The sequence below is a fragment of the Galeopterus variegatus genome, unplaced genomic scaffold (genome assembly GCF_000696425.1).
Source record: "Galeopterus variegatus unplaced genomic scaffold, G_variegatus-3.0.2 Scaffold24, whole genome shotgun sequence".
In the NCBI taxonomy this organism is placed as follows: domain Eukaryota; kingdom Metazoa; phylum Chordata; class Mammalia; order Dermoptera; family Cynocephalidae; genus Galeopterus; species Galeopterus variegatus.
The window spans coordinates 901,926-926,858 of record NW_007726135.1 but is presented as its reverse complement, the minus strand read 5'-3'; the positions used below and the strand labels follow the sequence as shown (position 1 = coordinate 926,858).

General features: G+C 50.0%; 1 protein-coding gene across 1 annotated transcript in view; it reads right to left on the bottom strand.

Annotated features, from left to right (window-relative positions):
- Nucleotides 1-24,933, bottom strand: part of TRAPPC9 (trafficking protein particle complex 9) — a 672,769-nt gene that overhangs the window by 140,112 nt on the left and 507,724 nt on the right. The window contains exon 22 of the mRNA XM_008568452.1: nt 8,024-8,114. Coding sequence (XP_008566674.1) covers nt 8,024-8,114 — 91 coding nt within the window. The remainder of the gene's footprint in view (nt 1-8,023; nt 8,115-24,933) is intronic.

Here is a 24,933-nt window from a genome sequence, read left to right as displayed (position 1 = left end):
AGGATATTCAAATCAGTGTGGCAAATTGCTTAGCCACATTAGTCACCATGACGGTGTATCTATGGAAATGCCTGGAAGACATTTGAGAAATGTCCTCAAAATAGACGGTCAGGGAGCACACTGGGTTTCTGCAACAAGCACAGAAAGGCCCAGCCCTACCTCCTCCTCTTTCCACTCGGAGGACAGGATCAGCACCTCCGTTTTCAGGACCCTTCGTGGACCAAGACGGAGGCATCTCGGAAGCTCCAACTGGACCCTTGGACTCAGGGTCCTGTGCTGGGCCTGGCCCGGCCCCTGGCCCCTGGCTCAGCCCTGCCCTCTGTGCCCGCCTCGATGTTGGATACCCCATAGGAGGAGGGTGCTGGCCCCGGGCTGGATTCACGCCCCAGAATCTCAGCTTCCTCCTCTCTACAGCCACAACAGGGACGGTGATTCTGGTGGCCCACACACTGCCCCGTGGCTCAGCTTCAGTGCCCGTGGAACAGCCTCCTTAAGGCCACGCCGGCCCCTGTAAGCCTGTAAAATATGATCTCCACTGGGATCACAGGTATTTCTTCAAACTTTCACTGAGGATTTGATACCCTCAGCATCTCCATTTTACAAGAGAGGAAATCGAGGCACACAGAACTTGACCACTAGGCCCAAGTCAAGTCTCACCGTGAGGCTGTAGCACGGCCAGGACCAAGACCCAGGTCAGCTGAGCACTGACCCCACGTCCATCCAAGCCACACGACTGCCGTCCCCATCACCCGGTAAAAGCTGATGGCTTTGCTCTCTCTGCCAAGATCCCATAAAATATTAACAACCTCTGGGAATCCACACTGAGGGATTAACCCCAAATCAGAGAGAAAGATCTATGTACAAACCGCTGCACATAACTTCTGTGATAGTGAGCATTTTGAAACAACCTGAACATCCAACAACAGAACAAGCATTAAGTTATCTTATATCCATCTGATGAAGTCTGGTCCGGCCTTTAATAACACATTAACACGTTTATAACATGGGAAATGTTCATTCTTTTGTCAAGCGTAAGAACAGACACAGAAAGAGTATGATCATCTCTAAGAACAAAATTAAAATTGGAGGATAATAAAAAGTTGGAAACGCTCAAAAATGAAGTAGAGGTTGTTTGGGGGACAGGAAAAGACTAATTTTTCTCTGTCCAGCTTTCTGGTTCTCTTTCCATGTAAGAGTACACTGCTTTCATGAGGTGATCTGGGGAAGGTCAAGGTTCTGTGTGTGAGGGGTTCGGGGGTGGCCTGGACCCATTCCTTCCCTCCTGTGCAGCACTGGTGAGTGCCAGCTGCTGAGTACTGCGCACAGTTCTCCTTCATAGGAGGGGGCACTAGGCCTCAAGTCCTCACCCCTTGCCCAGCAGGTGATAAGTGCCTACTTTATGAATACAACCATTTTCTTTTTGAATCGACCACTAGACTTGCTGTAAGTCAGGGAAGGAATCAGTCAGCCCAGGCCAGGCAGCTGGAAGCCAGGGAGGGGCCTGCCAGGGAAGGGAGCTGGGCAGGCAGCCTGTGCAGTGTGACGCAAACTCCCTCAGACGCAGGGCTCTTGTGGAGCTGCGGCCTCATTTCGTCCTCTGAGGGGAGCCCAAGTGGTGGGGCGGGCATAGGGCACGAGGCAGCTCCAGACCCTGGTTAGGGCAGAAGCGGGCAGTGGAGACAGGAGCAGGCAAGGTGGGAGGGGACCATGCTGAGGCCAGAGGTGAAGACCCAGGGGCTGGAGGCAGGCAAAACCCACCTCCTCTTGGGGCCCCCGCACTAGTGCTGGCCACCCCGAGGGCCAAACCTTTCACCTAGCAATCTCAACTGACCAGTCACCCATCCAGGCTCAACTGCACATTAAACCCTCCTCCACGATACCATCCAGCCCATTCACCTCTAAGCAGTCTCTCCCTCCTCCACGGCACCCTCCGCCTGCATGCCTGGGTCAATCCTCCCTCTGGTGCTCTCGGCCAAGCGCCCACCACGTGGTTAGTGTGACTCTTAGCCTGGGTGGGCACATTTTCTCTTCCAGGCTGTGAGCTCCTTGAGGGAATGGATAGAGAAAAAGAGACACAGAAAGAGCCCAGAGAGACTAGCAAGGCCCAATTTGTGAGCAAGAGGTATGCGGCGAGGAACAGGCTTATTTGTGTGAGCTTGTTTAATTCTCCCAAGAGCCCTGCCAGGTAGTGGTGTCACACACTCCACAGAGAGGACTGGCACTCAGAGCACCAGTGACAGCTTCAGGCATTTGGCCAACTCAGTGAAATGCGGCAAAGTAGAAGCCAGATCTGCAGGTTTTCAAAGCCACAACCACACCAGGGGTCTGTGTCTGGCTTATTTCTCTACATTCCAGTGCCTGAACTGAGTCACAGGATGAGGATGCTGTTCTCCCACAATCTGTATATACACAGACATAAATACATGATCTAAAGAGATGTTCAGAGAGAAAGTTCTGTTAGAGATGGAAAATCCCCACATGGCTGCCTTTGGGAAGAGGTACCATTCAGCTCTGCCGAGATCCCAGCAGGCGATCACCGTCATCTCCCTGCAGCAGAGACCAACCCAGGGTGTGCAGGCAGCCGGCGCAGCCATGGCTCCCAGGGGAGCAAGGACACCGTAGGACCTCTGACATGATGGAATGCAGGGGGTGGCACTGAAACCCTAGGAGCCACGGCAAGCCCCTGCCCTCCTGGATCTGCATCTATGCTCCCGCATCTGCAGCACCGGGAGGGAGGCTGCAGTCACGATGACTGTGACTCGCAAAGCTTGAGGACATGCTGGAGTCCCGTTTAAGAACTGGACCCCAGCCCAGGTCCTCCCTCCCCAGCTCCCCACTTCACCTCACAGGGGAGGCCTGGGTGTCCTGTGCTCGCAACAGGGGTGAGAAAGTCACCTCAGAAATCCAAGTCCCCACAATGTCCATATCACAATCAATAGCCACATATTCATTTGACAAATAAACACCTCAAGATTCTTAAGAATGTTCATATCCTTTGACCCAGTAACTCCATAACTACAAAACTGGTCTAGTCAGAAAATTAAACCGAAACTTGTGTATAAAGATGCTCGTTGGAAACAACCATATGTGAGAACAGTTGAAAACATCACGACACTGCAAACAGGAGAACGTTATGCACTGTTTCTGGAGACTATTTCATGCCATGAGGACAGGGACTAGGCCTCGGCAGGATGCTCCAGAGACCGAGGTACAGGGTGGGTGCTCATGGCTGGTCTCCCGCAGGGATGAGGCTGCTGGCCACCCAGCAGAAATGTCCTTCAGGTCTTACAGCACTTTCAAACAGCCATGCGCCTCCTCTAGGATAGAAGTATCAGCACTTGGATTATTCGACAACATGCCGGTGAGCAAGTGAACCATGTCCACAGCAGCTGTACCAAACATTACCAATTTCCAAACAGCAAAGGAAAACACTCTGCAGATACCATGCACGTGCAGCAGACGGAACCTCATCCCTCCTGGGACCCCTCCCAGTGGTCCCTGGCAGGAGGGACCTCCACAGACCCCCTCCAGGGCACACAGCAGAGGAGTACTCCTTCTTTGAGGAATTTATTTCTTTTAACAACACAATACATTAATAAAAGTTTCGCTTCATTTTTATTAGCCTTTCTAAAGAAATCAACTTACTTTAGATCCAGAAGGGTTTTGTCTTCAAATCCTACTAATATAACAAAAGTTGATCACACTGTCAGTCGTTGAACAGTTCATAAGTCCATTCATTCAACAACTACTTGCAGAGCACCTCATACGTGGTAAGCGCTTCCCATCCACTATTTACACCATCTGAGCCACCCGATAGCTTGGTGAAGTGGGTTTTATCATGTCCTACAAACCAACAGATGGGTTAGGTGAAGGCAGAGGAGCCTACCCTGGTCTCCTGACAAAGAAGTCAAGTCATATCTGGAAATAGGCCTTAGATTTCCAACGCACTGAGCCTCAAACCACAGTCCTAACATAGGCACTTTGAACTTCCTACAGTTATAAAAAAAAAGAGTTGGCATCCAAACTGCAAACCATCTTTCTCTGCCATGCAAATGGGATGCCAAAACAATCTTCTCAAACTCTCCAAGATCAGAGACAGCAAAAGATGTCAACTCTTGAGCCAACTCTGATTTACTGGCCATGGGGAAAACACACCCTCTGTTCACGACGGCGCCACACTTCCATCCAGCTGCACTTACCAGGCCCCCTTCCCTCCCACCCCTGCTCACCATCTACCAGACGGCTGGGGAGAGTGACTGTCTAGGGGTGGCTCCCTGGGACTTCCCTCTGAAGGTGGCTCAGCCCCATATAGATACCAGTGAGTACACCTGCTGGCCCGGCCCCCGGGGCAGGGCTGGGGGGATATTGAGAGTGAAGAGAATGAATTCACAGAGGGCCCCTCTGAAAGTTTATCACACCAAGGCTCAGACACCTGGCTGTTAGAACTGAGCTGATCTTCATGAACAACAGCAATATCCATATAAAAGACTCTGTAGCTTTTAAAACATAAGTGATTATAATAAATCTTTGCTCTACAGTCAGTAGGGATTTATGGTTTGCAGACACATTGATAAATGTCATTTCACTTTGATTCTGATCCTCAGAGCAGCAAGCACCATGAGGTTGCCATAAGAAATGCCTGTGCCACCTTGTGATGGGGAAACAGAGGCTCAGAGATATGCACAATCTAGGGCTGGCCCATGGCTCACATGGGAGAGTGTTGTGCTGATACCACCAAGGGCACAAGTTGGGATCCCTACATAGGGATGACCGGTTAGCTCGCTTGGGAGAGTGTGGTGCTGACAACACCAAGTCAAGGGTTAAGATCCCCTTTGAAAGGAAAAAACCCAGACCAAGTGCAAAAGAAACACACCAGGAGACAGGGACTCAACCGAAGTGTATTAGGCAGGCAAAATGAACAATTGGGCTGCCCTCTCGGAAGTGGGAGCAGCAGCAGGGAGAGTCAGGGTGGGCCTTTTATATCCAGTTAGGCGGAGCTGGACTGTTCCTATTGGCTAAGGAGGAAGGGGAGGGAAGCAGGCGGGGTTTAGGCTGAGCTGGGACTTTCTCATAGGTGGAGAAATTCGCACGCACAGGAAGGGGATGTGGTGGTGAGGAAGAAGGGGAAGGGGTATTTTTGTGATTCTCGGAAAATATGCCGTTCTAGGGACCTGAAACTCTCTGCAGCCACTTTGGGTGTTCCTCCAGTCCGCCTGCCACCATCTTAGACATCGGCTAAAACATAATTGCCTAACACCCTTACTGGTCATCTTTATAAAAAAAAAAAAAAGAGAGACATGCACAATCTGTCCAGGTGACTCCCCAGCATGTGGCAGAACTGAAACCTACATCCAGCTCCACTGACTCCCCAACAGCCTCTAACACACCATGCAGGTAACTGAAAGTACGATGTCAAAGACACTTGCTTTCAGATATGAATGCAGTTAAAACTACGGCTCTCTTCTCTCCCCCATCCCCACCCCCTAACCTCTTCTCTCAGAGGCTGTGATGAATCAAGGTCACTGGCATCAGTGAAACATCGCCCTGCACTGAACCCGACCGTCAGAGGCCCAGCATGCATCTGAGCATGTCCAGTCCCACCACCAGCCCACGTTGCCTATTGGGGGTCAGGGGATAAGGAGACAGGCACAAGCTTTGGAGGAAACGATGGAGCAGTGAGGCAGGGACTGCACTAGGCACTTTGTAGACATCATTTCATGTGACCCTCTTAGTAACTCACACAGCAGGCATTATTACCCCCATTCCATAAATGAGGACAATCAGGCTCAGACAGGTTAAATGATTGCCAAAGGTCACACAGCTAATACATGACAGAGCTAAGATTTGAACCCAGGGTTGCCTGATCCTGAAAGGCCATTGGACAGGGCTACATTTCCAAAAGAACTTCCTAAACTCGCCTGTGAAAAAAAGGGGAAGAAAATTAGGGTGAGAGACAGAGGCAGCAGCATAAGATAGCAGTGTTTGGGCCTGGCCCACAGTCTTCGGGCCTCTCAGCAGGTGCCTCTGCCCACGCGTGCCTGCTCAGCTTCCGGGCTGTTCTGCACTGACGGGCATCCCAGGGACAGCCTAACTTCCCAGTCCTGGCTCTAATTGTCCATTTTTCTCCCTAATTTCCCCACTATTATAAATTTTTAAAGGGTGTTCTTAGTACACCCAGGGAAGAGGGCAAAATGAGCAGAAAAGACCTTTATTATTGTTAAGTATTAAACCTCTTCTTCATCTGAAACCCCCATGTTGCCTGTCTTCTTCTAGCCCTGCTGGTTTTCAGGCAGGGCTGGGGCTAAGGTTCCTCCCTGGGTGGGTAAGGCATGGTGGCTTTTAACATGCTCCCAGCTCTGCTTACCCTAGAGCCCTGAGGGCAAGTGCTGACCTCTGAGCCTCAGTTTTCCTGTTTGTCAATGGTGGTGATAACCCTCTCTCATGGGACTGTGGCAAGAAGTAAATGGCATCACTCATGCAAAACACCCGGGACAGGAGATGCTCAATAATCTGAGCTCCTCCTTCTCAGTCCTGTGCCTCTCCAGACCCTCCTCTTACTTATAGTCTACCTGAAACAGTGCCCTGCTACCCACCTCCCCACCCCCAAGTCACTCTGCTTTTTGCTCCTAGGCCCTGTGCTGCCTGTGACCTGCCATTCACTCACCTGCCCTAGGAAAGTCCGGCTTACCTGCCAGAGGGCATCTCCTATGGCTACAGACAGAAGTAGGGCTGGTTCCCTGGGGCATATCCCAGATCTGTGTCCAGGACGGTCCAGGTGTCTGACCCTCCTCAGCTGCCTGAATCTGGTAGAAGTAGCTGACTGTGCCCAGGTAATCAGGAGACAGGACATGCCAACCTACAAAAGTGTCTGGGCAACAGGGAAGCCTACAGGGCCAAACTGTGACACCCTCTGCAGAAACACCCAGCCCTTCCTTCCACACAGGCTGGGCCAGTGAGGAGGAAAAGGCCCAAGTATAAAATGCACACCCATTCGGGGCTCAACAGCTTTCCCCTGGGAGCAGCCAGCATGCAGGAGCAGACCCTACAGGGTGAGAGGTCTCAGGCTGAAGAGGGACAGTGGAATACACAGAGAAAGGCTTATTTCTATCTTCAGTCCCCCAGGATAATTACCATGTGTGTCTAGCATGCAAAAGGGGCAGATCAAGTTTATTAATGAACTGGATGTGCAATCAAAGAGGAGATGCTCATTTACAACGAGCTCTTGGGTAAGAAGAGGAAGAAGGAAGATATATGTTTGTTACCAACTGATTGTTTGCTGTTGATCCAAAACAGATTATCTGATCAAATACCTTCCAGAGAACAACAAAGACTCTCACTGCAACAGCAATATTAACTTTGTTTCTCAGCAAAATATCTGTAAGTTCTATTTAGAAAGGTACAGACTAGGGTAAAAGTTCCTAGGTGCAACAGGGTGCAAACTGTGCCAAGCGTTAAAGAATAGTGATCTCTTCTAGGGTGAACGCGAGGTTAAGGTTTACGAAACACACATTTCCATACAGATGTGGTGAAAAGCTGTCAAGGCCTGGTCTGGGTGAGCAGAGTAAAGTAAGGTAGCAACCACACCCTTGTTCTCTCCTGCCAACCAAAACCACTCTCAGTTTAGTAAACACCTGCAGCATACACACCTATCAGGACACAGTTAATTGCCATTTCAGAAGATGGCTGACACTATAGCAACTGGACATCAGGGTACAGCTCAAGCTGCTGTGCCCCCAAACCACATCTGTGTTTTGACAGGCACCCAGCTCTTCCACAGGTGTGGGCAGACTGGACTCACCTGGGGTGCTGAACTACCTGCCCAGGTACCCGTGGCCGCCCATGCACAAGGGCACCAGCACAGCATGGTGAGCTTCTCTGTCCTCCAAAGTCTCCTGTGACGAACTTCAGCATGCACGCATCATCATTTGGTGTGCCCAACCACACCCCCGCGAGAACTAGCTTGCATATTTTGAGAAAAGGAGCACGTTCTCCCAGAATCGGTGGCGGCCAAGCAGGTACTCACCCCACTGCAGAGGAGCCAGCTGCAGGTGCTCCAGCACGAGCTGGTTCAGGAGTCCTTCCACGCTCGCCTCACCGCTGCGCTGCAGAGACGGGTGGGCCTCAGTCAAGGAAAACTCGGCTCCTGCTGAGCCCCTGGGACAGGAAAAGTTCTAGAAGTTTCTAGGCAGCAACTCCCAGATGGGAAACCTCCTACAGAAGACCAATCTCCCTCTTCTCAAGTGATGGTCTAACCAGCTGCTAAGACATCACACTGAGTATGTGGAGATCAGGGGCCTTATAAACATATCAAGAGCCTCTCATCTCTTACCCCAAAATCTGTTCAATTAAGCTACTGTTAGGTAAGAAGGAGAAATCCACTGGGATAATTTTAATCCAACAACTAATCTTGCTAGGGGAAATACAGTAAAGTGGAAGCTTATTTTTCCTTAATAAAACATGCAAACTGTGGTGCACTGTTCAATATGACCCCTGCGTTTCCTGACACGCTGGTTTCATGCTGGTTTCATATTCGCTGTGTTATACATCTTGATGTAATTACACATATTATTATAAAGAGCTCACTTTAGCAAGTTCATAATCGAGGAAGTCATAAAGTCTCTCAGCAAGTATCAGTGGATGAAGAAATTAGGTTTAGAAATGCAGAAAATAGAAGTCTCCCCGGCACTAATATTACACAGCCAATATGGTTCTCAGAAACAGGTCTATAACCCTCTCTCACTCTTCCTACATAAAGTAAAGCCACCATACTTAGGTTGCAATCAAAATGGAAAAATTTAGTGTCTGACATTCTCTAGTGATTGGGAAAGTTGGGGGAAAAAACACTCCTTCCTTTAGCACGTTAATTCCGTTCAGCAAACACAGCCAGGGCATCTGCAGCAAAACAGGCAAGATGGGTGGGGAGCCCCGAGGACACAAACCCTAAAGGAGAGAAGCTCACCGTTCTGCTGAAGATAGCCACTGAATATCACATCTGTCAAGACTCGGACAAATGTGAACAAAGCCCCTGCAGGCAGAGGGAGAGCAGGCAGAGACTGGGAGCCAGGAGAGAGAGGGAGCGGGATCTGCCAGGAATGCAGTGGGAGCTCTGGGTCTCGCTGCAGGATCGCTGGGGTGTCGAGTTAGAGGCACCCAGCACAGTGAGCACATCTCCCCCACCACACGGTGCAGATGAGCATCCACGCAAAGCTGCACAGACAAGGGGCTGCCCAAGACAGCTGGCTGGTAGCACAGGAGTGCAGGCCGAGGCGGTGAAGTGCAGGCAGCCAAGGTGCTGGGGAGCCACTGCCCACCCCCGAGTCCTAGCTATTTTGGACTTTTTTCAATTCTTCCAGAATACCATGTGCTCTCTCTGGACTCCATATCATCCCACATCCTGTGCTTTTTGCCTGGAAACACTTTTCCCTGCTCTCTTCTCCCTCCTAACTTTATTCATCCTTTAAGTCTCAACTTAGACCTCACTTCCTCCAGGAAGCCCTCCAAAGGCCCATATGCACCCCCCTGCAGCTCACACTAGATGTGACTGTCTTCCCACTGTCTGGTTTCACCACTAGCCTGCAAGCTCAGTGAGGACAGAGACCTCGTCCTGAGGCCTAGGACAGTGCCTCGTTCACAACAGTAGCTCAATGAATACTGCTGGATGAAGAAATGAACTCTGAGTGAGCAAACATCCTGGGCAAGCGATGTGGGGGCCACGCCTCTGTCAATGCCAGAACCCACAGCCCTCCATACGCAGCCCAACACTGAGACCCAAAAACTCTCCCACAGACGGATGCCCGCAGTCCCGCTGATGGCTGCTGCAAATGCTCAGGGCTCAGTTGCTCAGGGTCTTCTCCGCCACCAGCTCCAGCCCACTGGAGCTGTTTGCTTCATTCCATACCAGCATAAACTTAGTCCACCTCTTCCCTTCCTCACTGACAATCCCCCACCTGAGGATATAAGAGCTTGGCAGCTGTAACTGAGGCTCTGGGATTGCAAAAGGCACCGCGGCCCAAATGTAGGACCTGCCCCTCACCAGCTCTGTTCTCTCCTCTTAGTGGAGCTGGGCAGCTGAAAGGGCACGTTCTAGAGACTTAGCCCAGCTTTGACTCCTGGCACCACCACTGACAAGCTTTGATCAATTTACTTAAACTCCCCAGGTCTCAGTTTCATCATCTGTAAGATGGGTATAACAGAAATACCAACTGCACAAGGCTGTCATTAGCAGCATATGGAACAGTAGTCCTGGCCCATAGTAAACCTTAAATAAACATCACCTATTGCTAACAGTATCCCCATTCTCATATTCTATTACTCTTCCTTCCTCTCTTAGGAGATAGAACAATTCCTCTCCTTGCCTCAGGAATTCAGCCATCATTTTTCTTGCCGCAGACTCCCTTAGGGATCTTACTCTCCCACATGCAATTTATCAAAGTGTTTCTGCCAAAGATAATTCCCTCCCTAAGAAGAATTCTCTGAATGAAATTTTCTCCATGTCATTATGCGCACAGTCTATGTTTGTTGAACTGATATTATTATTGATATATACTGTGCAATGAACTCTTAATTATCTTATTTGGTCCTGTGACAATCCTGGGAATTAGGATTCATTTATTCACATCATTCATTCATTAGTTCAACAAGTAGCTATTGAATATGCTCAATAAGGGATATTGAGCCAAGACTATGAGCCAAGCCCCATGGAGGTCACAGCCTTGTAGGGGAGACAGCCTTGAAAACAGAAAATGTTGACCTCTAACAACCCCAGTTCTGGGTTTATACCCAAAACAACTAAAAGCAGGGACTCGAACAGATACCTGTACACCCATGTTTCAGCAGTATTATTCACAGTAGCCAAAAGGTGGAAGCAACTCACGTATCCACTGACAGATGAACAGATAAAGAAAAAGTGATCTAACCATACAATGGAATATTATTCAGCCTTAAAAAGGAAAGAAACTCTGACACATGCTACAACATGCATTAACCTTAAAGACAGTCTGCTAAATAAAATAAGCCAGCCAAAAAGGAAAAATTCTGTGATTCTACTTATATGAGGTCCCTAGAGGAGTCAATTTCAGAAACAGAAAGTAGAATGGCAGCTGTCAGGAGCTGGGGGAGGGGGCATTAGTGTTTACGGGGACTGAGTTTCAGTTTGGGAAGAAGAAAAAAGTTCTGGAAATGGATGGTGGTGACGGGTGCACAATAAGGTGAAAGTACTTAAAACTACTGAACTGAGCAGTTTAAAACACAGCTGAGATGGTAAGTTAAAAAAATAAACAGAGAAAAAGCCGACCTAAGGAAGGAGTCTGTCATTAGGAAAAGTTGCTGTGGAAGACGAGGGAGCAGCAAGCAGCAGGTGCAGAGAACTGAGGATCTCCCAGCAGAAGGGACGTGTGCACTGAGTGTTCCAGAAGGAGCTCAGGATGAGCTGGGAGAGGCAGGAGCCTCGACAGCAGAGACTCAAGCAGCTCAGGGGACTCCAGCAAGAGTGGCCGTGGAGGCAGTATGGCCCAATTCGATGGAAGAGGAAATTGAGGCCTCCGAGGGGTGGGCTGCAGTGCCCCAGCTGAGCCCACAGTGCCTGCCAGCCCTTCCCTCAGCCTTCCTGCCACTGCTGTTGCAGGTGGCTTCCCCTAACCGTGCCTCCCTGGCCGTTTCCTACCGCTCCTGAGGCGAGCTTTGACAAGCCCCAACCAGGCTGCCTTCAGGGAGGCAGCGCTCTTCAGCTCCGTTCTCTCTCTGGAAAAATAAATCCCACTTTCTCTCACAAGGAGCCACCCCACGTGGGAAGTGCATAGGGTGCTTTGGACCTCCTGGTTGTTTGGGACCTCAGAGATGGCCTGCCCAATCCCCTCCCCAAGCCAAAGCCACAACAAGGAGGTCAGGCCCAAGGGGCACCCAGGCAGCACCTGAGTATCAGGCTCTCTGTTCAGAGACCCGCACAAGAGTGAGTGAGGGAAGGGACAGAAAGGCAGGCCCCACTCTTCTCAGGAGAAATGGCCAATGATGCCACGTCCCCCACAAGTGCAGTCCACAGCCAGTGACTGACTGACACGGGGAAGGGGCTTGCAAAGGCTGCCTCTTGCCTGGAGATGAGACTCACTACCCAGTCAGGTGGAGCTCCAGACTGGTGGTGGGCCCTGGCTGCAGCAGGACTTGCTGCGGCCCTGCCCCTGCTCCCCCCAGGCTACTCCTGGGAGCCACCCGGAGGGGCCCCCTCAAGGCCTGTTTTCTCAGCTTTCGGTTAAAAGGAGGCAAAGGCTTTTCTCCCTGCTGGACTGTGAGCTCCTGGAGACATCTGTTCTCTCACAACTCAGCACCTAGTTGAGGGCATGTAGGTCCACAGTGGGGTTTAGAATATACCCGTGGTTTTGATCAGCTGCCAGGGAGGGAGAGCTGTTTAGCAAAGTGGTTAGACCACCTACTCTCACAAAGGCCAAAGCCAGTGGATCTCTGTGTCCCGGTAATGCTCAGATCACCTATGCAAACCACCAAGTTTCTGTTAAATGGCAACCCGCTCTCAGTTTCCCAAAAATTTAACTTTCCTTAGAGGAGCTGGTTGGTATGAAGAATGTATCGGCTGGGAAGGTCTCTATCTTTACGACAGGGCACAGTACAGTGTTTAGTTGCCATGAATAATGAGTGAATTATTGTTGTTCTTTTGAACACACATATTTGAACATTCTAACACTCAGTGCACCAGACTAAATTACTTCTCAAGGTGAGGAATGTCAAGGGATCTCAGCAGGAAAGATTATGGCACTTTTCTGGAGGAGGGGGCTGCAGAGCAGAGCACCTACCCGGTGCAGAGGAGGCACCTAGCGGCGTCTGTAGAGCAAGCGAGTGAGCAGGCAGGCAGTTGGGCACGCAGGCACGTGGCAGAGGGGACCTTGCCTCACCCTTCCCACAGCCTTGCCAGGTGCAGTGATGGGCCGTGCTTATTCCTGCACTTGCTCATGGGTGTGGGGTAGGAACTGAACCCAGGATCCTGGGCTGCCCCAGATGTTCACAGTCTGGCCAGGTGAGGCTGCTGCATTGCACAGCCTCCTGGGGCTCCCCATACCCATGAGGCATTACAGATTCTGAGGGCCAGGGGGCTTTTGGGGGAGGGGACAGCAAAAAAAATGCAGCCCCACCACACCCTGCAGATGTTCACGTGCGAGTGCGAGGCTGCTGCATTGCACAGCCTCCTGGGGCTCCCCATACCCATGAGGCATTACAGATTCTGATGGCCAGGGAGCTTTTGGGGGAGGGGACAGCAAAAAAAATGCAGCCCCACCACACCCTGCAGATGTTCACGTGCGAGTGCATGTAGATGCTAACGGCCAAGAGCTCACATTTCCTGATCTGAGCAGCTTACACACTAAGTGATTTAAGTTTCATCCCAGCACCATGACTAGGCATCATGTCCCATCTGCGGAGAAGGAAAGGGAGGTGAAAAGAGGTCAGGAACCCGCCCGGGCCACACAGTCACAGCAAGTCCCCAGACAAGCTGACCCCAGGCTTTTGTCTCCACCACTGACTGCTAAAGGCCTCCAAGTTACAGAAAGGGGGCGACAAGGTAAGTTAGGCCCAAAACGTGGAGCTTTTGTGTGTGAACATGAGCACGCATGCCAATGTGAATGGGCATGTGCACATACAACCACAAGTGCACATGCTCAATTCACGCCCCGAGCCCTGCACAAAGGTGGGCCGCTAACAAACTTCAGGGCCTGCTCCCTCGAGGCCCGAGGAAGCCCCTGCACTGCTGTGCTCCTCTGGCCCCCACTCACCAGATAGAACCCCCAGCTGGAGGCCCAGGGCCCGCCCTCCCTCTTAGGCAGCACCCAAGGCACACCACGTGGCTGAGGCCAAGCCCTCACAGGAGCAGGTCAGGGCACTGAGAGGGAAACCTCCAAGATGGTCCTGAGATTCCAGCCGCCTCTTACCCAGAATGGAAGAGCAGGAGAAACAGCTGCAGATGAATCAATGACAGTCTGTAACTCTCAGGATGGCTTCCTCTCAAGAATCTCTGAGGCAGAGGCCCCGGAGCCTGCTAGCATGAGAAAAAGGAGAAAAATGTGGAGACAAAGAGCAAGAGAAAACACAGGCCAGAGGGGCCGGCCCTGCCTGCAGATGATGGAAGTGCATCTGCAGCCACTGACAAGAGATACCCAGCTGCTGGCAGAGTATGTCAGGCCATGGCACAGACACCATATTTTACTTCTTTACTTGGAAACAGTATGGTCTGGTCCAAAAATGCTCCATTCCAGGGCTCCCCAAAGGCCTGCAGGGCCACACCTGCTCTGAAGCCACTCTAGCTTGCTTCCACTGCAGAAGCACACAGGAGCATGGGCATTCCTGCACTGCAGAAACCGCACCATGGACGGGGCCCTCAGCAAGCACCGGCGCCCAGGTATCTATCAGCTGAGGGCTGGGTGCTGTGTTCACAGCCTCAGCACATAGCTGCACCTCCTTGGTACAACGGGAGACATCAATTTGCACTCCACAGGTGGTCAGGAGAAAGAAAAGGCAAAAGGTGGGAAGGCTTCCAAACATACCAACTCTACAGGCTTCGCGGGAGCTAGAAAGAAACCCACACCCTCTCCTCAAAGGACTTGCAGTCTGGAGGACATGGGCCACATTTCTCACAGCTGCAGCGAGGGGCTCCCTCCTCTATGCTCTGCAGCTCTAGCTAGATTCTTCTCCTGTGGGACTTCAGAGGCTCTGCTTTAACCACTCATTTCCATGTCTGTTTTCCATAGTTGACTTTGAGCCTCTTGAGGACCAGGACTGTGTGTGTCACCACACAGTGCAGACCCCATAACATAGTGTGGGGAGTGGGGTACAATGCCTCCTAAGTGTTCCACAGATGTCTCTGCCAAGACTCACAGGTAGGTAATAGGGTTGTGATGACCACACGTTGTCCTCTCCTTTCTAGACTCTGTGCCTCTGTCTTCCTCCTGGGGATGTCCCTTCCTCCCCTCCTCTCTCTCTCAGACCCAGCACAACCGTGGCCCTCGGTGGAGGGGTCCCTGAGCAGCTGAGCACCCGCCCACCACCCTGGCACATCTGCATGACGCTCTTTAGAGCCATAACCCTATGACAACTGCTGCTATGACAACTCGCACATGTCTTTCTTGCAGCACCAGGAGCACCTCTGCCATTTCTAAAGCTCCAGTGTCCCGTGCAACTCCTGGGACCAAAAGTAGCTCGATGAGTGCTGGTTAAATAACTTACTGAAAGCAGGCATGCAAGTTTGCATGAATGTAGGCATGAAGGAATGGATAATTTTCATCATAAAGCTGGTCTAGATCCTCCACAACACTCATCTTTAGAATGAAGAAAACAGAAACTGAGGAAGGCCTTTGGCACAGAGCCGGGCACAAGTGAGGGAACCAAGTCTCAGGAAGAGCAAACGATTTACCTGCCGCAGTGACAAGAGGGACAATAGGCCTGGCCTTTGACATTACTGAGCATCACATGATGCTCCAGGGTTTACAACTGTAATTCCTGGCTGGAGAGAGCCCATCTCCCTGCACACAAGGGCACAGGGTGCATGCAAACCCACTCCCACATAACTCTGGCCAGTTCCGTGGACTCTCCCGTGGCCACCACTTGGCACCTGCATCCCTGACCACAGCCACCAAGTGACTGACCCCCTCCATCCTTGTCACTCCATCAGCCACACTAGCACAGCCTGCTGTGATGCCGCCAACAGGAAAAAACAAGCAAGTGGCCTTTTTGAGGGCTCTCAGAGGTTTTAGGTGATTAATTCTCATTTAGGATAGGTGGGTTTCTAGAAGGTCCCACGCTGGCCAGGGCAGCCCCCTGCACACTCCACTCCTTCAAGTCCCTGCACCAGAAAGACCTTCACCACACAGTGGGAGAGGCTGTCTCCCTCCTGAAGGGAGGGGCTCAGGGATGAGACTGGAGGGCTGTACTTTTGGTCAGTGCTCACCCCTGAGGAGACCACAGGGCACTGTGCACACGACATGGTCATCCTGAGCGGGGTGGTAACCGGCCTGGAGGGGGGCAGCTTTTGCTGAGTCAGTTTCCCCAAGCCCCCACCCTGCCATCAGGGCACTGTGCACACGACATGGTCATCCTGAGCGGGGTGGTAACCGGCCTGGAGGGGGGCGGCTTTTGCTGAGTCAGTTTCCCCAAGCCCCCACCCTGCCATCCTGGGGCTTGGTTTCTAGTTGCTGGTGGGGGCCCCCAGGGGACCATCTCCAGCAGCCCGCCCCTGCAGGACACACCAGCCCCTACAGAGGCAGGTGAGGATGGGACCACAGGGACGCGCCAGCAACAGAGGGAGCAGAGCTGCCATCTACACTCCTTCCCTCTGCAGCCGCCATGCAAGGGAGCTACTTGCTCTTCCATAAAAAGATGTCACATCTCCCTTCCTTGGCTCATGACCGGATCTCTGCAGGCCACACCAGCTCGCTCTCATCAAGGACAAGGGCAAGCAGTGGTGCATGTGCACTGCTGGCAAACCGAGCCCAATTTCACTGTTGGGGTTTGGACTTTCCACTGTCATCTCATGGCCCACATGACCTACAGGCACAAATTCATACTTGTAGTGGTCACCAATTCTCAGTGAAGGAAATGCTGCCAGTGGGGGATTCCAAGTCCCAGAGAGCAGGGGCAAGGAAGGGAACAGAGTTGGGACACACCTGAAGGTGGTGGGAACTGCCACAAGTGCTTTGCACAGTCCCTTCATCCAGGTGGGGCGGCAGCAGCCAACACCTCAAGCAGGTGAGGAGCCAGAAGCCACTGGGCTTGACAGCTTGGCCTGGGCCACCCCATGACAGGCAGCCACCTGCCGAGCCTTTGCTTTGGGGGGCGGCAGCAGCCAACACCTCAAGCAGGTGAGGAGCCAGAAGCCACTGGGCTTGACAGCTCGGCCTGGGCCACCCCATGACAGGCAGCCACCTGCCGAGCCTTTGCTTTGGCACCCAAGCTCATTCCTACACCCCGGGCACCTCCTGAAGGGAAATGACTTGCTCAAGAACCCCTGCCTGCTGGACTGGCAAAACCCAGAAGCTTCCAAGTGTTCTCACCGGCAGAGCCGTGGAGACAGACACAATCACAAGTTGCTGTAACATTTCACAACAGGAACAAGGAGAGAGAAAGTTTTCTATGACATAGTATGTGAAGTTTTCCAAGATATGTAGCAAGTGAAAAAAACAAGATGCAAAACAAGATGCCTTTTGTACAAAAAAGGGGGGGGGGGTAAAGAAAAATACAACTGTGTTTGCAATTACTTCTAATTTCAGAAAGAAATTCTTAAAGTTTATACAAGGAACAAATAAAAGTGGCCACTTGGAGGAGAGGCAGGAACAGGGCAGATGGGAACATCTTTATTAAAAAACTTTCAGCTAGGTTCACCTATTTAAAATAACATACAAGTAGTTTTTTAAAAGCAAGCCATGCAGTGCAACACCACTGAGCACTGCAAGTGAGCAGCAGACCTGCAACGGGGGCTGGCTCAAGAGGGCTGCATCCCAGCCAGATGGGGAAGATCTGGGGGTGCGAATCACTGATACATCTGAGGCTAAATGCACATTTTTGTGTTTCTTTCTCTCTGCTTTCTTTCCTGATTCACTCCAGGGTTCAATATCACTTGTAAGAAATTAAGACCTCAGAATACGTCATATTACTGTCTTATTAAAAGCCTCACGCCAGGCTTCCGAGGTGGTGGCAGAACAGAAACACACCTAGCAGGCCCGACCGGCCAGGATGAGGAAACTGCACGATCAGTCAGAGGAGCAGGCACTGTGTGAGTCATGACGAAGTTGCCAACAGCACCGGGGCTTGGGAGGCCACTCCAAAAGCATATTTCTGTATTAATTTGCTTTCGGACCCGAGTCATAAAATTACACAGCTGAGCTCATAAAGCTAATTACCTGCATGCATGTCCCCCTCCCTTTCAGCCCATAAGCCACCAAAACAGCCTCACATCTGCGCCTGTGCACATGAACAGCAAAGCTGGCTGGCTGAACGGCCACTGTCACAGCCGACGCTACATTACAGTGGTGATGGTGGTGGTTACTGTTGCTTAAACACACACACCTGGCATTTGGGGTGGGAGGTCAATAGATACTGATGACAGCGAGGGGAATTCCTATCACTACTGCAGCTGTGGAGAACATTTCCAAGGTGCCTACCATGGGAGAGGCCCTGAGATAGTGCCTATCACATATCTTCTTGCTTTAATACACACTATTTTCAAATTAAGACTTCAGAACACAGTGAGTACGAAACAGACACTGTTATTTCCATTTCAGAGAAAAAGACTCAGGCCCATGGAGGTTGTAAGAGAGATGGGCAGGGTGCAGGCTTCCAGCCAGGCACGTCTGACGCCAGAGCCATGCTCTGGACCTCACTCTCAGGCACTACTGGACACACTGTGTGACCCCCACTACATGAACGAGGACCCTAATACCCAGGAGGCTGGGTGGTGCCAGGGCCCAGCCACTGGCCAGTCTCCTTCCTTCCAGAAGCCCTGCTGGGAACTCTCCGAGGTGCTGACCAGGCTGCCTCCCCTCAAAGCTTTTTCTAGTGACCCAGGAACACAGAGATTACATCTCAAATTGTCAACAGGTTCTTGTCCCTGAGATTCTGCCCATCTCGTAGGAGGGCGAGGACAATGACACAGGCAGCAGGAGGACTGTGAAGTCACTGCCGGTGCTGACCCCAGGCTCTGCCAAAGTCTCTGGGCCCACACCCACGTTGCCATGACTAAAGATGCCTCCTCTCCAAACCCTCCAGAAACTCAAGTGCCAGCTCCATCCTCATCCCCAGAGCCACCCACTGGCCATGGTACCACCCTTGCAAGGGAACGCAAATTTCTCTCACAGCACCTCCGAGCTTGCCAGTGTCTGCCTCCAAGACCCGGCTGCGTCACCTGGAGCCCACTACAATTTGCACACGCATCACCTGGGGTCCACTACAGTTTGCACACACACCCTGCCCATCACACCTCTGCTCAGACCAGCAAGTGCGATGGCAGGCAACCCTGCCCCCACTGCTTAGCTGCTTTGTTTTCCCATGAAAATACATTAGTTCATAGAATATAAAAATGCAAGCCAATAAGGAAAGAATTCAGAGAACCGCTGTGGTTCTAAGCCCCAGGAGAGTAAGGAATGGTGTCCCTGGTCACCAGCACTGTGCCTGTGACCACACAACAATTCATTCACATTTGGTCCTCAAAACAATTTCAGGTTGAGGAAACATCCTCAGGGAAGCTAAGTAATGTTCCCAAAGCCACACGGCCAGGAAGGGTGGGAGTGAGGATTCAAATTCAGGGTCTTCATCTCCAAGGGCAGCACCCCTTTCCCTATCCAGACTCCTCCCATGAAGCTGCACACATCCAGAGAGATCAGCCCAAGTCCAAAGGGTACCAGAGCACCTGGGTCAGGGTCTCACCTGCAAAGCTGCTCTACAGGAACACGGAACCTCGAAAGGCCCCTGTCAACCACTCGATGAGGGCCAGAGTCCCTTAGATGGGAAACATCTCACTTTTTGTCCTGTGAGGCAATCCATGACGTTTTCTGTGGTAGGACATGAGTGTGATGGGGACGCGTCTTTTCAGCAGTATTGGCTTAAGCCCATATATGGTGTGAGATGGCAGTGTTAAATTCCAGGAATCAGTGGCATGTGTAACTGGGGTCCACTCCTGGAAAAAGTGGGACAGTGTGGCTACTCGCATGGGAAGGACAGCCCCAGACCTGGCCAGCGGGAGCCACAGCAGGACACCTGGCAGGCCAACCCTCCACACTAGGACCCTGCCTAACTCCCCCAGTCGCACCAGCAGGTAGCATGGAAGGAAGCTGCACCTCCTTGGAATAGTGGTCTTCTCTGCATGTGCATGTGCGACGACCACACAGCACACATAAGGCAGTGCTGCATTTGAGCTGCGTGCCCACCACACCCAAGAGGCAGAGGAGATGGCTCATCAGCGATAGAAGGGCAAACTGAGGCTTACAGAAGTTGCATATGTCATAGTAAACAGGTGGTGGATGGAACACATGACCTGCTTTCTCTGATGGTATCATATCTCTGTGCCTTCCTGCAGCTTAAAATCTGGCTAGAAGAGAAAGAAATATGCATTTAAAACCCGGAAACAAACAAAAAAGGATATATGCTAAAATATTATAGAGTCCCTACACTTACAGAGGCCTTGTTCCTTATTCGTTCTCCATGCACCACAGGGCTCAGAGCAGTGCCATTGTCCTGGGTTTCCACTGCAACCTCTTAGAGCTGGGATGAGTTTATGGGTCAGGTCACCTACAGCGTGGTGGGAATCCATCCCCAGCAGCACCCCTCCATCCCAACTCAACACCATTACAAGGCCTCACCAACAGCTGAGGTGCAGGAGGCTGGGAGAGAAAGCAGAGGGAGACCCTAGTTCCCTGTCCATTTTTAGGGACTCTTGTGCCCAATTCCCAAAGGCAAGCAGCACAATCCCACGACACAGAGCCAAGCATGTCCTAGACATACCGTGCAGATAAGGAGCAGGTGGCGAGGAGGGCAACATGTCGCTCTTCCACCAGAGCACCTCCCTACAATGAAGCTGGTCACATCACTCCTTTGCTCAAAATCCTTTGGTGGCTACTCAATGCTGTTGGGAAAAAAATCCCAACTCCCACCTCTATGATGAAAACTACAAAACACTGGTGAAAAAAAATGAAGAGGACACAAATAAATAAAAAGATATCCCATGTTCATGTGTTGTAAGAATTAACATCATCAAAATGTACATATTATCTAGAGCAACTTACACATTGAACACAATCCCTATCAAAATATCAATGACATTCTTCACAGAAATAGAAGAAACGATCTTAAAATTCATATGGAACCACAGAAGACACTATATAGCTAAAGCAATCTTGAACAAAAAGAACAAAGTTGGAGGCATCACATCTCCTGCCTTCAAAATATACCATAAAGCTACAGTAACGAAAACAGCATGGTATGACATAAAAACTAATGGAACAGAATAGAGAGCCCAGAGATAAACCCACACTGTCACAGCCTACTGGTTTTCAACAAAAGTGCCAAGAACATGCACTGGGGAAAGGACAGCTTCTTCAATAAATGGTGCTGGGAAAACTGGATATCCACATGCAGAAGATTGAAACTAGGCCCCTATCTCTCACCATACACAAAAATCAACTAAAAATGGATTAAAGGTCTAAATTTAAGACCTGAAACTATGAAACTACTAGAAGGAAACATAGGGGAAATGCTACACAAAAGAAGAGTGGGCAGTACTTTTTGAGCAAAACTCCATAGGCACAGGCAACTAAAGCAAAAACACACAAATGGGACCACATCAAACTAAAAAGCTTCTGCACAACAAGGGACACTACCAACAAAGTGAAGAGACAACGTACAGAATGGGAGAGAGTGTTTGCAAACTAAACTACAAGGGGCTAATACCCAGAATATATAAAGGACTAAAACAACTTAACAGCAAAAAACCTAATAATTTAAAAATGGGCAAAGGACCTGAACAGGCATTTCTCAAAAGAAGACATAGAAATGGCCAAGAAGCACATGAAAAAAAAGCTCAAAATCACTAAACATCATGGAAATGCAAATTAAAACCACAACAAGATACCATCTCACCCCAGTTAGAATGGCTATTACCAACAAGACAGAAAATAACAAATGCTGGTGAGGCTGCGGAGAAAAGGGAACTCTCCTACATTGCTGGTGGGAGTGTAAACTGGTACAGCCATTGTAGAAAACAGTACGGAGGTTCCTCAGAGAACTAAAAATAGATCTACTTTATGACCCTGCTACCCCACTGCTGGGTATACACCCAAAGGAAATGAAATCAATACATCAAAAAGACACCTGCACTCCCATGTCTGCTGCAATAGTATTTACAATAACCAAGAGATGAAAGCAACCTAAATGTCCATCAATGGACGACTGGATTAAAAACTGTGGTATATATACATAATGGAATACTATTCGCCTATTTAAAAAAATAATATGCTATCATTTGCAGCAACATGGACGGAACTGGAAACCATCATGTCAAGTGAAGTAAGTCAGGCACAGAAAGATAAATACCACATGACCTCACTTATCTACAGAATACTATTCGCCTATTTAAAAAAATAATATGCTATCATTTGCAGCAACATGGACGGAACTGGATACCATCATGTCAAGTGAAGTAAGTCAGGCACAGAAAGATAAATACCACATGACCTCACTTATCTACAGAATTTATTTTTTATTTTTTTTGCTTTTTTCCGTGTCCGGCAACGGATCGCAACCCTCAGTGTCGCCCCCGCACCGGACCGGGGACCGGCAACAGGACTGCAACCCTCGGCGCTGCTCCCGCGCCTCGCTCAGCCAGTGAGCGGGAACCGGTCTGTATGTGGGATCCGAACCCTCGGGCGGGAGCGCCGCCGCGCTTCCCAAGCGGCGCACTATGCAGTGCGCCACCGGGCCGGCCCAGAATTTATTTTTTAAAAAAGTATTTTTCACAGAAGTAGAAAGTAGAATAATGGTTGGGTGGGGGTGACCAATAGGTACAAAGCTATGCTACCTACCCTAAGTGAATCATTGTGCAGTATATGCATGTACTGAAACAATAGACTGTATGCCGCAAATATGTATAAATAAATGTTAAAATAAAAAAAATAAAAATTTAACAATCATAAAAATAACAAATCCCAGCTCCCTAACACAATGTACAAGTTTCTTCATGGCCCGTTTTTCCCGATGACCTCCCCCTTTGCAGACCTCACGCCCTCGGGTATGCACGTGTGTGCATGCGTGTAACGCCATCTGAACTACTGATCCTGGTGTCCACAAGTCTGTGCTTTTGCTGTGCCCCTGCTTTCCATCTGCCTGGAGCACTCTCAGCCTTGTCACTGTAGTGAATATTTACCACCTTTGAGCTGAGACAACAGCATACTGGGGACGTCCTCTCTGACCCACTCCACCCCAGAAACCAGCCCTTCCTTCTGCCCTGGCTGTCAGCACCACACCATGGAGATCGCCCATCCTGCACCTGCCACATGGTGCTGTATCTGCGCCCACTCAACTCTGAGCGTCTCGATTCACACCACAGTATTTATTAATAGCTGCTGCATACACTGTGAGGGGTGCTGGGGATAAAATGACCAAGACGAGATCCTTCCTACTTTTAAAAAGCCCAGTCTCTCATGCAAGGACTATATCCTACTTATTATTAGTCATTCATCTTTATTTATTACATTTAATTAGTCAGTCAATATTTGTGCAGAGTACTTTTAAAAAGCCCAGTCTCTCATGCAAGGACTATATCCTACTTATTATTAGTCATTCATTTTTATTTATTACATTTAATTAGTCAGTCAATATTTGTGCAGAACCTTTTTGTTTAGAAATGTTTTCACGCACACTGTCCCAGTTAATCTATGTATCTTGGGGACCATGAACGTTTGCTTTCAAATCTTTGAAAAACATAGCCAGATGCAAAGAAGATGCAGAAGGTTAATAAAACACCTTTCCTCTCATTTCCTGCTAGGCCATCGGCAGTGAAATATTTGGTAATGTACTGTAATCCAAGGACCGTTTGAAAACATTGAGCAGCTTTTGAGATCTGTCTAACTTTATGTGAACAAGTTTACCATGACCTGGTTTGATATTTTAGAACAAAACAACTGCTCAATCTACCCTGCCCTTGGGGAATGTGCCACCCAATGGGGATTTGTGAGGTTCTGTTGTGCACCTGTGGACCCAAGATGTGTTGGGAGAAATAAGCGCCATGCTCGGCATGGCTGATTATCATCCAGGGTCTACTGAGCAAAAGCTAGAAATCCATCATGACGGGAGCTGATGCAGAGGTTTCAAACTGGCTTCTAGGCAAGTACCCTGAAGTGGGTGCTCTCCGGGGGGTTGCCTTCACTCGGGGCACCCCCATCCCCAAAGATGGGCTCTCTGCATCCCATGTGCCAACTCTAGCGTGAATAACTACAGGTGCAGGGACTTAGCTCAGCCCCACTTCAGCTCAAATAAATTAGCAAATTGTCATAAATAGAAATTACACTAATGGAAAGACTGCTTTAAATGATTAATGAGCCTCTTTCCCATGACTTTGTTTTTTAATTTGCATCATTAACTTCCAGAATGCTGATGCTGCTGCTGTTCTCATCTTGGTAAGTGCACCAGCGTCTCAGCTGAGCTCCCTGGTGTCAAAGACCCAAATGGACAGAAAACACCACGCAGCCGGATGTGCTGCCAAGGGGAAAGGTCTGCAATCAGTTCACTGCTGCAAATCCTGCTTGGCTGGGAATATTCTAGAGTCCCACAGTGGAGAGTGGGTGAAGTCAACAGAGACCTGCATGGGGAGGCAAGGACCAATTAGCAGTGTGACTAAGGAACGCTGCCCCCTCTACAGGCTTCCTCTGAAAGGTGGGAGCAACTGGAAGGCCCTGGCAGAGGCCAGAGGCTCCTGTGCTGTTCCTAGAGGGAATCGAGAGCACAGCACCAGCGGCAGACAGCTGCATGTGAATCCCCATGTGGCCTCTTACTAGCTGGGCAACTTGAACAAGTGAGTGAACCTCGCTGGGCCTTGGCTTACTCATCTGTGGAATGTGGATAAAATCTACTTCAGAGACTTGTGAAAATTAAGTGAATAAATCTGTGTAAATTGCTCAGAACAGTACCTGGCATCTAGTGAGTGCCATATGGGTGGTTTGCTGTTACTTATGTACTGTAATTTTATGATTCTATTATATAACATATGCATGCTCATAATAACAGTGTAAAGCTACACGACTATGCCAGTTGTCGGGTTAGGGCCATAGCTACACTAATTGTCTGGCTGGGGTTATTGTCGTACTCCTGCCGACATAGCCAATTGTCTTTTTTTTTTCTTTTTTTTTTTGTCTTTTTCCGTGTCCAGCAACGGTTCGCAACCCTCAGTGTCGCCCCCGT